The 16,891-nt window shown below is 43.2% G+C and overlaps 1 protein-coding gene and 1 long non-coding RNA gene across 2 annotated transcripts; one reads left to right on the top strand and one right to left on the bottom strand.

Annotated features, from left to right (window-relative positions):
• The first annotated feature begins 8,744 nt into the window (after positions 1-8,744).
• On the top strand, positions 8,745-13,880 carry EDF1 (endothelial differentiation related factor 1). The gene is made up of 5 exons (XM_080991034.1): positions 8,745-8,883; positions 10,713-10,764; positions 12,309-12,469; positions 13,496-13,589; positions 13,664-13,880. The coding sequence occupies exons 1-5, from the start codon at positions 8,806-8,808 to the stop codon at positions 13,723-13,725; spliced, it is 447 nt and encodes a 148-aa protein (XP_080847160.1). The 5' UTR covers positions 8,745-8,805; the 3' UTR covers positions 13,726-13,880.
• LOC308468653 lies at positions 10,689-12,233 on the bottom strand. The gene is made up of 2 exons (XR_013981778.1): positions 11,360-12,233; positions 10,689-11,267 (listed from the first exon to the last, which is right to left on the bottom strand). It is a non-coding gene; the product is annotated as an uncharacterized lncRNA (long non-coding RNA).
• Positions 13,881-16,891: the final 3,011 nt, after the last annotated feature.

Below are 16,891 nucleotides of genomic sequence, written 5' to 3'. Positions count from 1 at the left end.
TTGTAAATATTAATTTATTGATCTGAATTACTCAAATTGCTTCTAGTGATGGGGCTGATCCCCATTTCTTCTTGTGCTGCTCAATTCAGAGTATCTGCTCAAAAAATCAAAGAGAAAGCAATGGAGGGTTGCCCTTAAGGCTGGGCTCTTCTAGATCCAAAGTGGGTTTTGGATGCTCCATTAGACAAATCAGCCAGCTCCCTGCCTCAAGTATTTGAATGCCCAGTGAATTCAAATATTATCATTTGTGTGCTAGTGTACCCCTTTGGGATGCTAATTCATCTCCGCTTGGATCATGTGGATAAATCTATAGGTGAAAGAATCAGTTATCTGGTTAAAGCAATGGTTCATTGGAAGAAATTAAGTTTTCAACACATTGCTTTGTCACCTTTAGAAAAGGAAAAAGGAGACAAACCTCACCAACATGGGGGAAGCCAGGAGGAGCTGCCCCACCCCATTCAAATAAATAAAAACACTTTACTGTATTTTTACTGTGCTGGTTAGGGGGGTCGGTGTGATATATTGTTTAAAAATGTTCTTAAGTGTTATATGTATATTTTTATTTTTTTCCCTTTTACCTTCATGCCTGCAGCTGACTTTTCCTCCACCTCCTCTTCTCCCTTCGTCAGGCGAAGCTTACTCCTCCTCCTCCTCCTCCTTTTCAGAGCAGGAATTCAGACCTAAGAAATATCAATAATGTCAATTATTTTCACAAGAAGGGAAAGAGGTCCATGTCGAAGCAGACCTAGAATATATCCAGCCCAGATTACAGTGGAAGAAAGAATCAAGTGGGAAAGGAGCCAGCAGACGACTAACTGGAAGAAATGTGCTTTCCCCCCTGTTTCTTCCTTATGAACCCCTTTCCCAAGAGTCATATTATTATTATTATTATTATTATTATTATTATTATTATTATTATGCATCTAGCTGGAAGGGACCCCAAGAGTCATCCAGTCCAACCCACTGCAAGGCAGAAATCTGCGAAGGAACCACAAGGGTTCATTTCATCATCATCATCATCAGTGGAGGAATTGGGATCTTGAGGAATTAGCTGGTTTCAAAACCACTGCTTCAAGCAGTGCTTCATCTGCACAATACACTGTTCAGGTACAGTTTTCAATACATTAAAGGCGGCCTGAGGGGAAAAGCAATGGAGATCTGCACTTTATGTTATATAAAGAATAAATGATTATTATCACAGCCAGTTCCTCTGGAGTTGCTTCTCCCCCCAATTCAAATAAATAAAAATACTATACTGTTAAGGCTTAGGGGGGAAGAGGCCGTGTCCCACTTGGGTGGGTGTGATTAATAATAATAATAATAACAATAATAATTTAACATTTAATGATACTCATAATTTATTACTCTTTCCCAGCCACCAGCAGGATATTTTTAAAAAACGAGAAAACATCATATACTCCAAACTTCCCTCACCCTTTTATAAGAATAACCATGATAATTGTTGGCAAGTTTGGGGATGGGATAATAATAATAATAATAATAATAATAATAATAAGGCTTTCCTTGGCCAACAATCCCTTCCTGGAGTCCCTTTTTGAGGGGAAAAGAGCTTTGGAAGGGAGGAAAGTGGCAAAGGAGGGGATTTGATATGATTTTTACAGCTGTCAAGTGGAAAGGATACATTCAGGCATCCGATTTGTAACATGTCGTCTGTCATTTCCGCAACAAATACATTGTTTCAGATCCAGTTTCCAAGATACAGTTCGAATAAATAAAAATACTATGCTGTTAAGGCCATGTCCCACTTGGGTGGGTGGGGTTAATAATAATAATAATAATACTAATAATAATAATATAACATTTAATGATAATAATAATGTACTGCTTTTTCCCAGCCACCAACAGAATATTTAAAAAATGAGAAAACATCATATGCGACAAACTTCCCTCACCCTTTTATCAGAATAACCATGATAATAATAATTATAGGAACTGAAAAATGAAGGATAATCCTAATTTATTCTCCTTTCCCAGCCGCTCCCCACAGAATACTAATAACGCGACAAAACATAATATATGACAAACTTTGCCTCTTTTTCTAATAATAATAATAATAATAATAATAATTTAAAAAGTAATGCTAATAATAATTTATTGTTGTTTCCCAGGATGAAAAAGGCGCCCAAAAGGTGCGGGAAACAGCTGGGAGAAGAAAAAGCGGGAAACGGCTGGCCCCGCCCACCGCCCAGCCTGGGATTGGCCCAAAGGCTGACCTATCGCTGCCGAGACTTGTATCGGGCGTGTGCGTTGAGCGAGGGGGTTGCTAGGGCGGCCATTTTGGACAAGGGCAAGGGGACTGGAAAGAGGGAGGAGAAAGAAAGGGCGGAAGAGGCAGCGGCGGCGGCATGTCGGTTGAGGGCAGCAGGGCCTAGACTAGATTTCTGCATTTCAGGGGTCAGACTAGATGCCTCTGGGGTTCCCTCTCTGCATTTCAGGGGTCAGACTAGATACCTCTTATGGTCCCTGCGGAGAAGGAAGGCTGGAGGGACCCCCTCAAAAAATCCCTTCTGGGAGGTGTCCCAACAGTGCCTGAGGGGTCAGGATAGGGTTAGACATAGATAGGAATAAAAACAGTGCCCTCCTGTGGCCAATACTGGAATAGACTCAATAGGAAAATAAACAGCGACCCCGTGTGGCCAATACTGGAATATACCTCAATAGGAAATCTGAAGAAGTATCTGAAGAAGTGTGCTTGCACACGAAAGCTCATACCAAGAACTAACTTAGTTGGTCTTAAAGGTGCTACTGGAAGGATTTTTTTATTAGGAAAATAAAGATTTTCCCCCCTTTTACCTTCATGCCTGCAGCTGACTTTTCCTCCACCTCCTCTTCTCCCTTCATCAGGCGAAGTTTCTTCCTCCTCCTCCTCCTCCTTTTCAGAGCAGGAATTCAGACCTAAGAAATATCAGTAAGGTCGATTATTTCACAAGAAGGGAAAGAGGGGTCCCTGTCCAAGCAGACATACAATATGTCCAGCCCAGATTGCAGTGGAAGTAAGAATCAAGTGGGAAAGGAGCCAGCAGACGACTATCGGGAAGAAATGTGCTTTCCCCCCGTTTCTTCCTTCTGAAGCACTTTCCTAAGAATCATATAATGGTGCATCTAGCGGGAAGGGACCCCAGGGTCATCCAGCCCAACCCGTTGCAATAGTGGAAAAGACATGGATAGGAAAATAAACAGTGACCCCATGTGTTCCAGTTACAGATAGGTAGCCGTGTTGGTCTGCCATAGTCAAAATAAAAAAAATCCTTCCAGTAGCACCTTTAAGACCAACTAAGTTAGTTCTTGGTATGAGCTTTCGTGTGCAAGCACACTTCTTCAGATACACTGAAACAGAAGTTGCCAGATCCTTCTATATAGTGAGAAGGTGGGGAGGGGTATTACTCAGAAGGGTGGTGGGAATGGGAGATAGGCAGATAGCTGGGATGAGCCTGCTGACGACTCTTAACGACTGTAATGGGATTTTTTTTATTTTGACTATGGCAGACCAACACGGCTACCTATCTGTAACTGGAAAAGACATAGATAGGAAAATAAACAGTGCCCTCCTGTGACCAATACTGGAATAGACCTCAACAGGAAAATAAACAGTGACCCCGTGTGGCCAATACTGGAATAGCCCTCAATAGGAAAATAAACAGCGACCCCGTGTGGCCAATACTGGAATAGCCCTCAATAGGAAAATAAACAGCGACCCCGTGTGGCCAATACTGGAATATACCTCAATAGGAAAATAAACAGCGACCCCGTGTGGCCATTACTGGAATAGACCTCAATAGGAAAATAAACAGTGACCCCGTGTGGCCAATACTGGAATAGACCTCAATAGGAAAATAAACAGCGACCCCGTGTGGCCATTACTGGAATAGACCTCAATAGGAAAATAAACAGTGACCCCGTGTGGCCATTACTGGAATAGACCTCAATAGGAAAATAAACAGCGACCCCGTGTGGCCATTACTGGAATAGACCTTAATAGGAAAATAAACAGCGACCCCGTGTGGCCAATACTGGAACAGACTCAATAGGAAAATAATCAGTGCTCTCGTGTGGCCAATACTACTGCCAGAGGAAGTGGGACTTTCAGGAGATCTCTCCAGGCTGTTTCAAGGATGAGCCGGAGAAATGGCCAGAGCAACTGCAAGACTCCAGGACCAGTCAAGCCCCAAAACGCATCAGGCTGAGAGAACCAAGGGAGGCAGCGCAAACGCCCATCAGGCGCGTTCTAGAGAAAGAGACAGGCTTCAGGGTTAACCACTAAGTTCATTTGTTTGGCATCCACATTTGACTGAGTATGCGGTTGAGCAGTGTCCGAAACTCAAGATCTGTAAGCCCATTTTCATAGTTTTAGATGCCCCAAACTGATATTGTGTGCCCTGGCTCCGATTTACATTGGAGCAGAGGCAGATGGGACTACAATCTTAGTATGTTTTTAAAGGGAATAGCTGTAACCTCAGTGGCTTTGCCTGCAGAACACCACACGCTCAATCCCCGGCTTCTCCAGGCCTGAAACTCTGGCAAACTGCTGCCAGTCAGTGTTGACATTACTAAGCTCGATGGAGTAGTGGGTCTGACTCCATATAAGGCAGCTTCCTAGATACCCATTTATGCTTCAGATCTGTGTGGGGCTTGCTGTCCCGTTTAGCGTGGCGAGGGTGGTTCTTTGCACATCTGGAAGACGACTGTGTCGCCTCCCATCACCCTCCTGAAGGTGCTTTTTCAGCTCAGGGGAAAGGGCAGGCAGACACAGCATCTGTAGACTAGCATCCTGAATTAAGGGAGGGGGAATTCCCCTTGCAGCCAAAGGGTTGTTGGAGGCCCCCCCGAAAGAGCTGATCTTCAGCTTGAAACCAGGACTTGCTCTTTCACCAGGCTGCTCCTCCAGCTGCCAATGCCACCCATGGAAGCTGTGTGAATATCAAGCGTGGGTTGTGTCCAGGAACCGGGGAGGATGTCTTTCCCGTGTGCGCCTGTTTTCGTCTTTAAATAAACAGCCCTTGCAAGTTTCCAGCTCTTCCGGCCATCGAGATTAGCCTGGCCGTCTCAGAGGAAATCTGGGGAGGCTGAGGTGGACTTTCCAGTGGCCAAGGGTGGTTGTGTCTTCCTGCCCGCCATCTCTTTCCCCCCTGCACCGTTTCAAAGCAACCAGGGAGGAGGGAAGGAAGCGGAGCCATGGATCCTCCGCTCGCAAGGGCAGCAGATTTAAGCAGGAAAGGGGGAGAGGAGCTGCTGACCCGAGTGTAAGGGGCTCCCCTCCCGCGTTGCTGCTTCCAAGGGAGCCTGGGAGGAGGGAATCCGCTGCATGGATCCCCTTCCCTCCCTCCCTCCTCCCGGCTCCGCTCTTGCTGGCTTCGCCCCAGAAGACGCACAGACATTTCCCCTTCCTTTTTAGGGGAGGAAACGGGCGTTCTCTGGAGCGAAAAAGATGGTACCTGGTTGAAGCAATGGTTCATCGGAAGAAATTAAGTTTTCCACCCATTGCTTTGTCACCTTTAGATGGCCTAACTAGAAAAGGAAAAGGAGACAAACCTCACCAACATGGGGGAAGCCAGGAGGTGCCAATCAAATAAATAAGAACACTTTACTGTATTTTTACTGTACTGTACTGTGCTGGTTAGGGGGGTCGGTGGGATATATCAGGACTGGGGTGGTTTAAAAATGTTCTTAAGTGGTAGATGTCAATTTCTATTTGTATTTTTTCCCTTTTACCTTTATGCCTGCAGCTGACTTTTCCCCCACCTCCTCTTCTCCCTTCGTCAGGCGAAGCTTCCTCCTCCTCCTCCTCCTTTTTAGAGCAGGAATTCAGACCTAAGAAATATCAATAATGTCGATTATTTTCCCAAGAAGGGAAAGAGGGGTCCCTGTCCAAGCAGACATACAATATGTCCAGCCCAGATTCCAATGGAAGAAAGAATCAAGTGGGAAAGGAGCCAGCAGACGACGAACGGGAAGAAATGTGTTTTTATTCTTTATTCTTTCTGAAGCCTTTTCCCCAGAATCATATATATATATTTATTATTATTATTATTATTATTATTATGGTGCATTTAGCTGGAAGGGACCTCAAGGGTCATCCAGTCCAACCCGCCGCAAGGCAGGAATCTGCGAAGGAACCACAAGGGTTCATTTAATAATGATAATAATAATAATAATAATAATAATAAGTGGAGGAATTGGGATCTGGAGGAATTAGCTGGTTACAAAACCAAGCAGTGCTTCATCTGAACAATACACTGTTCAGCTACAGTTTCCAATACATTAAATACATTTTCAATACATTGTTCCGATACAATTTCCAAGACATTAAAGGCAGCCTGATGGAGAAAGCAATGGAGATCTGCACTTTATTTTATATAAAGAATAAATTATTATTCTTATCACAGCCAGTTCCTCTGGAGTTGCTTCTCCCCCAATTCAAATAAATAAAAATACTATACTGTGAAGGCTTAGGGGGGAAGAGGCCATGTCCCACTTGGGTGGGTGTGATTAATAATAATAATAATAATAATAATAATTTAACATTGAATGATCATCCTAATTTATTACAATTTCCCAGCCACCAACAGCATATTTTTAAAAAACGAGAAAACGTCATATACTCCAAACTTCCCTCACCCTTTTATAATTATAATTATAATTGTTGGCAAGTTTGAGGATGGGATAATAATAATAATAATAATAATAAGGCTTTCCTTGGCCAACAATCCCTTCCTGGAGTCCTTTTTCAAGGGGAAAAGAGCTTTGGCATGGAGGAAAGTGGATTTTAGATGATTTTTATATTTATTTTTAACTTCCCAGAGCTGCCAAGAGGAAAGGATACATTCAGGCAAAATATTTGTAATATGTAGCCTGTAATTTTTGCAACAAATACATTGTTTCAGATACAGTTTCCAAGATACAATTTGAATAAATAACAATATGATACTTAGGGGGGAAGAGGCCAAGTCCCACTTGGGTGGGTGGGGTTTATAATAATAATAATAATAACAATTTAACATTTAAGGATAATAATAACCTTTAATGATAATATTAATGTATTACTCTTTCCCAGCCACCAACAGAATATTTTAAAAATGAGAAAACATCATATACTGCAATCGTCCCGAACCCTTTTAATAATAATAATAATAATAATAATTTAAAATTTATGATGATAATTTATTATCATTCCCCAGCCACCAAAGGAATATTTAAAAAACGATAAACCATCGTATACTACAAACTTCCCTCACCCTTTTATAATAACAAGAATTAGAATAATAATAATAATAGAATAGGAGAGGATAATAGAATAGAATAGAATAGAATAGAATAAGAATAGGATAATAGAATAGAATAAGAATAGGATAATAGAATAGAATAATAATAATAATAAAATTAATGATAATTTATTATCATTCTCCAGCCACCAATAGAATAAAAAATGATAAAACATCATATACTACAAACTTCCTTCACCCTTTTATAATAATAATAATAAGAATATTAATATTAATAATAGAAGAATAATAGAATAATAATAATAATAATAATAATATAATAGAATAGAGTAAGAATAGGATAGAATAGAATAAGAATAGGATAGGACAGGAAGAATAGATAATAGAATAAGAATAAGAATAGGATAAGAATAAGAATAATGTCAAAATGAATGATGATAATTTATTAATATATCATAATTTATTATAATTCCCCAGCCACCCACAGAATAAGAATAATATTAAGAATAAGAATGATAGACTAGGATAGGATAATAGAATAGAAGAAGAACAATAATTTAACATTTATTTATTTATTATGATTATTTAATGAGAATAATTTTTTTCTCTTTCCCAGCCTCCAACAGAATATTTTAAAAACGATAAAAAATAATATACTACAAGCTTCCCTCACCCTTTTATCAGAATATAATAATAATGATTTAAAAATGAAGGTTAATCCTCATTTCTTCCCATTTCCCAGCCACAAAATAGGAAAAAGGCGAGAAAACAGACTATATTGCAAACTTCCCTCAGCCTTTCCTAATCATAATAAGAATAAGGATTTAAAAAGTAATAATAATAATCATTTATTGCTATGAAAAGGGCGTGGGAAACAGCTGAGGAGAAGCAGCTGGGAGGAGAAAAGGCGGGAAACGGCTGGCCCCGCCCACATCCCGGCCTGGGATTGGCCGGCCTATCGCTGCGCGTGCGTCGAGCGTTGGGGTTGCTAGGGCGGCCATTTTGGACGAGGGCAAGGGGACTGGAAAGAGGGAAACGGGGGGAGAAAGGGCGGAAGAGGCGGCGGCGGCGCCATGTTGGTTGAGGGCAGCGGGGCCTAGACTAGATTTCTGCATTTCAGGGGTCAGACTAGATGCCTCTTGAGGCGACTCGAGCGAGGGGGTTGCTAGGGCGGCCATTTTGGAGGAGGGCAAGGGGACTGGAAAGAGGGCGGGGAAAGAAAGGGCGGAAGAGGCGGCTGGGCCGCCATGTTGGTTGAGGGCCGTCGGCCATCCTTTCTGCGTATGTTCTACAGCGCGGGGAGCTTCACAGTCGCTTCTGCGCATGCTCCCCAAAGGGCGTGACGCAAAGCAACCTACGGTCGTTTCTGCGCAGACCGGACAGCGCTTCTGCGCATGCTCCCCATCCAGAGCGAGGGGCGTGACGCGCGCCAACCAACCAATCCCGCGACGCCGGCCTGGGGCGGGGAAAGCCGATTGGCGGGCGTGCCTCAGGGAGGCGGGCCCTTCTCCACGAGCGACCAATAGGCGTCCGGGAGGGCGGCCGAGCCAGCCAGAGCGGCGCCATGGCGGAGAGCGACTGGGACACGGTGACGGTGCTGCGCAAGAAGGGGCCCAGCGCGGCCCAGGCCAAGTCCAAGCAGGTGAGCGGAGGCCTCTCCCCGCACGACCGCCGCCGGCCCTCTCACGGGGCGCTCTGAAGGGGCCCGGCCGCGACGCGTCCCTCAAAAACCCCTCGCCCCCGCAGGCCACGCCCCCCGGCGGCTCCCATTGGCCGAGCCCCTCGCCCGCCAAGATGGCGGCGCGCCAGGCCACGCCCTCTCAAAATGGCGCCCGGAATTCTCCTCAGAAAAGACTTTTCCCCTCAGTTGACATTTCAGTGGAAATTCCCATTGAAATTCAAGAGGGGATGGAAATAGGATAGGATTTAAATTTTAAGTTCCCTTCAAATTAAGTTAAAAATGAACAAGCTCCCTTCAATTTAAATTAAATTAAAATTAATGAATTCCATTGGATTTAAATAGGATTAAAAAGTTTGAATTTTAAGTTCTCTTCAAATGAAATGAAAAAGGAGCAAGCTCCATTCAATTTAATCAGAAATAAGTGAATTGCATTCCATTTAAATTGGATTAAAAATAAGTCAGTTCCATTCAATGGGATTAAAAATAAATTAATTGCAAATAAGTGAATTGCATTCAGTTTAAATTGGATTAAAAATAAGTGAGTTCCATTCAATGGGATTAAAAATAAATTAATTGCAAATAAGTGAATTGCATTCAATTTAAATTGGGTTAAAAAGAAGTGAGTTCCATTCAGTTGAATGAAAAGTAAATTAACTGCATTCAGTTTAAATTGGATTAAAAATAAGTCAGTTCCATTCAATGGGATTAAAAATAAATTCATTGCAAATAAGGGAATTGCATTCCATTTAAATTGGATTAAAAATAAGTGAGTTCCATTCAATGGGATTAAAAATAAATTCATTGCAAATAAGTGAATTGCATTCAATTTAAATTGGATTAAAAATAAGTGAGTTCCATTCAATGGGATTAAAAATAAATTAATTGCAAATAAGTGAATTGCATTCAGTTTAAATTGGATTAAAAATAAGTGAGTTCCATTAAATGGGATTAAAAATAAATTAATTGCAAATAAGTGAATTGCATTCAGTTTAAATTGGATTAAAAATAAGTGAGTTCCATTAAATGGGATTAAAAATAAATTAATTGCAAATAAGTGAATTGCATTCAATTTAAATTGGATTAAAAATAAGTGAGTTCCATTCAATGGGATTAAAAATAAATTAATTGCAAATAAGTGAATTGCATTCAGTTTAAATTGGATTAAAAATAAGTGAGTTCCATTAAATGGGATTAAAAATAAATTCATTGCAAATAAGTGAATTGCATTCAATTTAAATTGGGTTAAAAATAAGTGAGTTCCATTCAATGGGATTAAAAATAAATTAATTGCAAATAAGTGAATTGCATTCCATTTAAATTGGATTAAAAATAAGTGAGTTCCATTCAGTTGAATGAAAAGTAAATTAATTGCATTCAGTTTAAATTGGATTAAAAATAAGTAAGTTCCATTCAATGGTTGGACTGTGATTATGGTGATTATATTAACACCCTGGTTTGATTCTGATTATATTAGACAAGACCCTGGTTTAATTCTGATTAAATTAAACAGGACCCTGGTTTGCTTTTGATTATATTAGACAGGACCCTGGTTGGATTGTGATTGTGATTATATTAGACAGGGCCTAATAACCAATCGGAATAAATGAAAATCTGTAAATTAATTCTACTTTGCACTAGTCTCATAACAAAGAAGAGAAGACTTTACAGCGCGGGCAGAAAGAGAGACAGTGCATGCACATTTGCAAACTAAGAAAATCCTAATTAAAAAGAAGAAAAATTCATGATTTTTCTTTTTCGGGCTCCTCTCATGTCCCTCTTTTCTGCCCCAGGCTGTCCTTGCGGCTCAGAGGCGAGGCGACGATGTGGAGACCTCCAAGAAATGTAAGTTTCCCGCTCCTGCCTGCAATTTTTAACGGTATTTTGCTCGAGCTTCTTGTCTTGAGTCGCTTGGAGGTTTCCTCCAGCGAAATTTCTTCATCATCATTATTATTATTATTTCCGGAATTTATTTACTGCCATAGACGCGCAGCTCTCAGGGTGGGAGAAAGACACAGCGGGTTTTTTGACCGGGGAAGAGGGAAAAAGAGATTTTCCTGTGCCTGGAAAATCCCTTCTTTTGGCTGCTGGTCCCTTATTTTCAAATCTGCAAGTTGCATCCTTCCTCCTCCTTGGGTACCACTCCTCCTCCTTGAAGCATCCTTCTTCTTCCTGTCTCCTCCTGCATCCTTCCTCCTCCTCCTCCTCCTCCTCCTTGGGTACCACTCTTCCTCCTTGAAGCATCCTTCTTCTTCCTGTCTCCTCCTCCTCCTTGGGTACCACTCCTCCTCCTTGAAGTATCCTTCTTCCTGTCTCCTCCTGCATCCTTCCTCCTCCTCCTCCTCCTCCTCCTTGGGTACCACTCCTCCTCCTTGAAGCATCCTTCTACTTCCTGTCCCCTCCTGCATCCTTCCTCCTCCTCCTCCTCCTCCTTGGGTACCACTCCTCCTCCTTGAAGCATCCTTCTTCTTCCTGTCTCCTCCTGCATCCTTCCTCCTCCTCCTCCTCCTCCTCCTTGGGTACCCCTCCTCCTCCTTGAAGCATCCTTCTACTTCCTGTCTCCTCCTGCATCCTTCCTCCTCCTCCTCCTTGGGTACCACTCCTCCTCCTTGAAGCATCCTTCTTCTTCCTGTCTCCTCCTCCTCCTTGGGTACCACTCCTCCTCCTTGAAGCATCCTTCTTCTTCCTGTCTCCTCCTGCATCCTTCCTCCTCCTCCTTGAAGCATCCTTCTTCTTCCTGTCTCCTCCTCCTCCTTGGGTACCACTCCTCCTCCTTGAAGCATCCTTCTTCTTCCTGTCTCCTCCTGCATCCTTCCTCCTCCTCCTCCTCCTCCTTGGGTACCACTCCTCCTTGAAGCATCCTTCTACTTCTTGTCCCCTCCTGCATCCTTCCTCAAATGCAGAGATGGGACCCCAGAGGCATCTAGTCTGACCCCTGAAATGTAGAAATGGTACCTCATGAGGCATCTAGTCTGACCCCTGAAATGCAGAGATGAGACCCCAGAGGCATCTAGTCTGACCCCTGAAATGCAGAGATGGGACCCCTAGAGGCATCTAGTCTGACCCCTGAAATGCAGAGATGGGACCCCCAGAGGCATCTAGTCTGACCCTTGAAATGCAGAGATGGGACTCCAAGAGGTAGCATGTGTGTTTTTTTAACCGGAGGAGAGAGACGTAGCTCGCGTGTTGTGACTTCCTGTCCAGACAGGAAGTGATGTCGCCGCGCAGGGTGGGATCAACTAAATAAATAATAATTATTTTTTAACCGGGGAAGAGAGACATGGGTAGCATGTGTTGTTTTTCTAACCGGGGGAGAGAGACGTAGCTCGCGTGTTGTGACTTCCTGTCCAGACAGGAAGTGATGTCACTTGCTTTGTCCCTCCTCGCAGGGGCGGCGGGCCAGAACAAGCAGCACTCCATCACGAAGAACACGGCCAAGCTGGACCGGGAGACGGAGGAGCTGCACCACGACCGGGTGCCCCTGGAGGTGGGCAAAGTCATCCAGCAGGGGCGCCAGGGCAAGGGGCTGACCCAGAAGGACCTGGCGACGGTAAGGATGAAAAATTATTACCTGTTCTGGACGGTCAAAAAAGTCAAATGAAAAATATAAATCTATTTGAGGATAATCACCCCAAAAAACGGACTATAATAATAATAAAATCATTTGGTTATAAAATTAATTTATGGTAAAAAATTCGGATTTGAAGCGAAGAAATCGAAATTCCAAATTGACATGATAGAAAGCAAGACCAATTTCCTCTCGAAAATGTATCATTTCTTGTTAGAATGGAATACAAAAGATGAATCGATAAAAGAGGCTATGGGCAATAGACTTTGGGCATAATATAGAATATAACGCACGGGTCCAACTTTGGAATGAGAATTTAAAATTTAAATTTACTGGGTGCTCTACTTTCCAAGAGAACGTCCTGAAAATGGTTCATCACTGGTATCTTATCTTATAATTTGATAATGAAATGATTTTAGAATGTGTATCGTTTTATTGTTAGCCGCTCTGAGCCCGGCTTTGGCTGGGGAGGGCAGGATATAAATAAATTATTATTATTATTATTATTATTTGCACCAATCTAGCAAAAACGTATAAGACGAGTAGCAAAATCTGTTGGAAATGTAAAGAAAAGTACCCAAAAGAAGGGATTAAATTGATGGTCTTATATACGTGAGAACTGTCGAAATTGGAAGACATCCACAGGACGGAAAGAAATGGTCCTTTTCGTCTTTTACTAATGAAACGGCGAATTAAAGATAATTTCCTGCGGAATTAAAGATAATAATTTAATTTCCTGCGGAATTAAAGATAATAATTTCCTGCGGAATTAAAGATAATAATTTCCTGCGGTATTAAAGATAATAACCGGCGGAAGGGAAGGAGGGAAGTCAGCGGCTGTCTGGAGCATAAAGTAAGATAGATGTAAATAGAATCAAAAGTAGATTCCGAAAAAGAAAAGAAAACGAGAAGCTGCTGCTGCTCGTTTTAAAAAAGGAAGGTGCTTTTGGCCCCGGGACTCGCACTCGGAACCCGGAACCAAGACACCCCCCTCTCTCTCTCTTTCAGAAAATCAACGAGAAGCCGCAGGTGATCGCCGACTACGAGTCGGGCAAGGCCATCCCTAACAACCAGGTGCTGGGCAAGATCGAGAGAGCCATCGGTAAGCGGGGTTGCGGGTTCGAGGAGGGAGCCGGGTTCGAGGGTGCGCGGCTGATCCTCCTCCTCTCTCCCCAGGCCTCAAACTCCGCGGGAGGGACATCGGGAAACCCCTCGAAAAGGGCCCCAAGGCGCAGTGAGGACAAAGCCTCGAAAGCCGGGGGGCGCCGGGCGCCATGGGGCGCCCGGGGTCTCCCCGCCTTCCCGCCCCGACTCCGGACGGGCGGGAGAAGCCGCCTGCCAGCCGGCGGCCCGTCTCCTCTTTCCGCAGATTGAATAAAGCGAATTGAAATGGTGGGCGCGTCTCGAACCCGGGTTTTGTCTTGCGGGCTACGACTCCCGGAATCATGTGCGGGGGTGGCGGGTTCAAAGCGGGCACCGTAGAGACTTCAAACGACATCTCCCAGAATTCTTTGGGGGCAAAGCGCCTTAGAAGCCTCAAACTACATCTCCCAGAATTCTTTGGGGGGGCTAGAGCGCCTTAGACGGCTCAAACTACATCTCCCAGAATTCTTTGGGGGCAAAGCGCCTTAGAAGCCTCAAACTACATCTCCCAGAATCCTTTGCAGGGATGCCATGTTGAAAGGGGGCTAGAGGGCGACTTAGACACTTCAAGCTACATCTCCCAGAATCCTTTGCGGGACTAGAGGGCTCCTTAGACGCCTCAAGCTACATCTCCCAGAATCCTTTGCGGGGATGCCATGTTGAAAGGGAACTAGAGGGCTCCTTAGAAGCTTCAAACTACATCTCCCAGAATTCTTGGGGGGGGCTATAAGGCGCCTTAGACGCCTCAAACTACATCTCCCAGAATCCTTTGCGTGCTACGACTCCCGGAATCATTTGCGGGGATGGCGGGTTCAAAGTGAGCAACGTAGAGACTTCAAACTACATCTCCCAGAATTCTTTGGGGGCAAAGCGCCTTAGACGCCTCAAACTACATCTCCCAGAATCCTTTGCAGGGATGCCATGTTGAAAGGGGGCTAGAGGGCGACTTAGAAGCCTCAAACTACATCTCCCAGAATCCTTTGCGGGACCAGAGGGCGACTTAGAAGCCTCAAACTACATCTCCCAGAATTCTTTGCGGGACCAGAGGGCGACTTAGAAGCCTCAAACTACATCTCCCAGAATCCTTTGCGGGACCAGAGGGCGACTTAGACGCCTCAAACTACATCTCCCAGAATCCTTTGCGGGGATGCCATGTTGAAAGGGGGCTAGAGGGCGACTTAGACACTTCAAACTACATCTCCCAGAATTCATTGGGGGGCTAGAGCATCTTAGAAGCCTCAAGCTACATCTCCCAGAATCCTTTGCGGGGATGCCATGTTGAAAGGGGGCTAGAGGGCGACTTAGAAGCCTCAAACTACATCTCCCAGAATTCTTGGGGGGGGCTATAAGGCGCCTTAGACGCCTCAAACTACATCTCCCAGAATCCTTTGCGTGCTACGACTCCCGGAATCATTTGCGGGGATGGCGGGTTCAAAGTGAGCAACGTAGAGACTTCAAACTACATCTCCCAGAATTCTTTGGGGGCAAAGCGCCTTAGACGCCTCAAACTACATCTCCCAGAATCCTTTGCAGGGATGCCATGTTGAAAGGGGGCTAGAGGGCGACTTAGAAGCCTCAAACTACATCTCCCAGAATCCTTTGCGGGACCAGAGGGCGACTTAGAAGCCTCAAACTACATCTCCCAGAATTCTTTGCGGGACCAGAGGGCGACTTAGAAGCCTCAAACTACATCTCCCAGAATCCTTTGCGGGACCAGAGGGCGACTTAGACGCCTCAAACTACATCTCCCAGAATCCTTTGCGGGGATGCCATGTTGAAAGGGGGCTAGAGGGCGACTTAGACACTTCAAACTACATCTCCCAGAATTCATTGGGGGGCTAGAGCATCTTAGAAGCCTCAAGCTACATCTCCCAGAATCCTTTGCGGGGATGCCATGTTGAAAGGGGGCTAGAGGGCGACTTAGAAGCCTCAAACTACATCTCCCAGAATTCTTTGGGGGGATGATGCCAGCACTTCCTGTTCAAGAGCGGGGCCAGGCGACGAAAGGAGAGCAGCGAGGAAAGTATAATAATAATAATAATAATAATATTTATACCCTAATAGTAATAATGATATTTATATAATATATCTAATTTATATATTAATAATAATGCCCTTGTAATAAGACAGATCCTTACATGACAACAACAACAACCATAAATTTCTACTATAACAACAAAACAACAATAAATTTATAAAACAAAATCACAACAACAGATTTATTTATACAGCAACAACAATAAATGGATTTATACAACAACAACAACAACAATTTATTTATAACCGGACAACTGGCTGGGCTTCCCCAGCCCAGACTCTTGCCCAGATAATAATAATAATAATAATAATAATAATAATAATTTATCTATTTATTTATTTATACCCCGCCCATCTCTTCCCCAGTCACTCTGGGTGGCTTCCAACCAAACATGAAAATACAGTAATCCCCCAAACATTAAAAGCTTCCCTAAATGGGGAACAGGCACAGACTTGGGGGTTCCACAGGACTCTTCCCCAGTTGGAATTACCAATTAGATTATTTTTATCTTATGTTGTGGTGCGCAAGCTTTAGAGTCACACAGGGCTATTGACCAGTTGGAATTCTCAATTTGATTTCTTTGTATTTTTATTTTATACTATGATGGGCAAGCTTTAGAGTCACACAGGACTCTTCACCAGTAGGAATTACAAATTTGATTGTATGGTATTTTTATTTGATGCAATGGTGCGCAAGCTTTAGAGTCACACAGGACGCTTCCCCAGTTGGAATTACCAATTGGATTATTTGGTGTTTTTATCTTATGCTCTGGTGTGCAAGCTTTAGAGTCACACAGGACTCCTCCCCAGTTCGAATTACCAATTTAATTAATTTGTAGTTTTATTTTATGCTGTGGTGCGCAAGCTTTAGAGTCACCAATTGGATCACTTTGTCTTTTAATTTTATGGTATTGTGCGCAAGCTTTAGAGTCACACAGGACTCTTCATCAATCCAAATCACCAATTGTATTATTTGTCATTTTTATCTTATGCTCTGGTGCGCAAGCTTTAGAGTCACACAGGACTCTTCATCAGTTCAAATTACCAATTGGATTATTTGGTATTTTTATAGACTTGTGCGTCCCACTAAGTGTGTCCTTGCGTGTATTATAGAACTTATAGAATGTGTCACAAATATATATATATAAAGTTTGTGACACATTCTATAAGTTCTATAATATTATTAATATTATTAATATAATAATATTCATAATGATGAAGAGT

This window comes from Podarcis pityusensis, assembly GCF_964106645.2.
Source record: "Podarcis pityusensis genome assembly, chromosome: Z".
NCBI lineage: Eukaryota > Metazoa > Chordata > Lepidosauria > Squamata > Lacertidae > Podarcis > Podarcis pityusensis.
This window is presented reverse-complemented; position numbering and strand designations above follow the sequence as displayed.

Coding starts and splice junctions, on each gene's coding strand:
- EDF1 (XM_080991034.1), top strand. CDS start 8,806: ATGGCGGAGAGCGACTGGGACACGGTGACGGTGCTGCGCAAGAAGGGG. Junction 8,884..10,712: donor CCCAGGCCAAGTCCAAGCAG/GTGAGCGGAGGC, acceptor TTTCTGCCCCAG/GCTGTCCTTGCGGCTCAGAG. Junction 12,470..13,495: donor CCCAGAAGGACCTGGCGACG/GTAAGGATGAAA, acceptor TCTCTCTTTCAG/AAAATCAACGAGAAGCCGCA.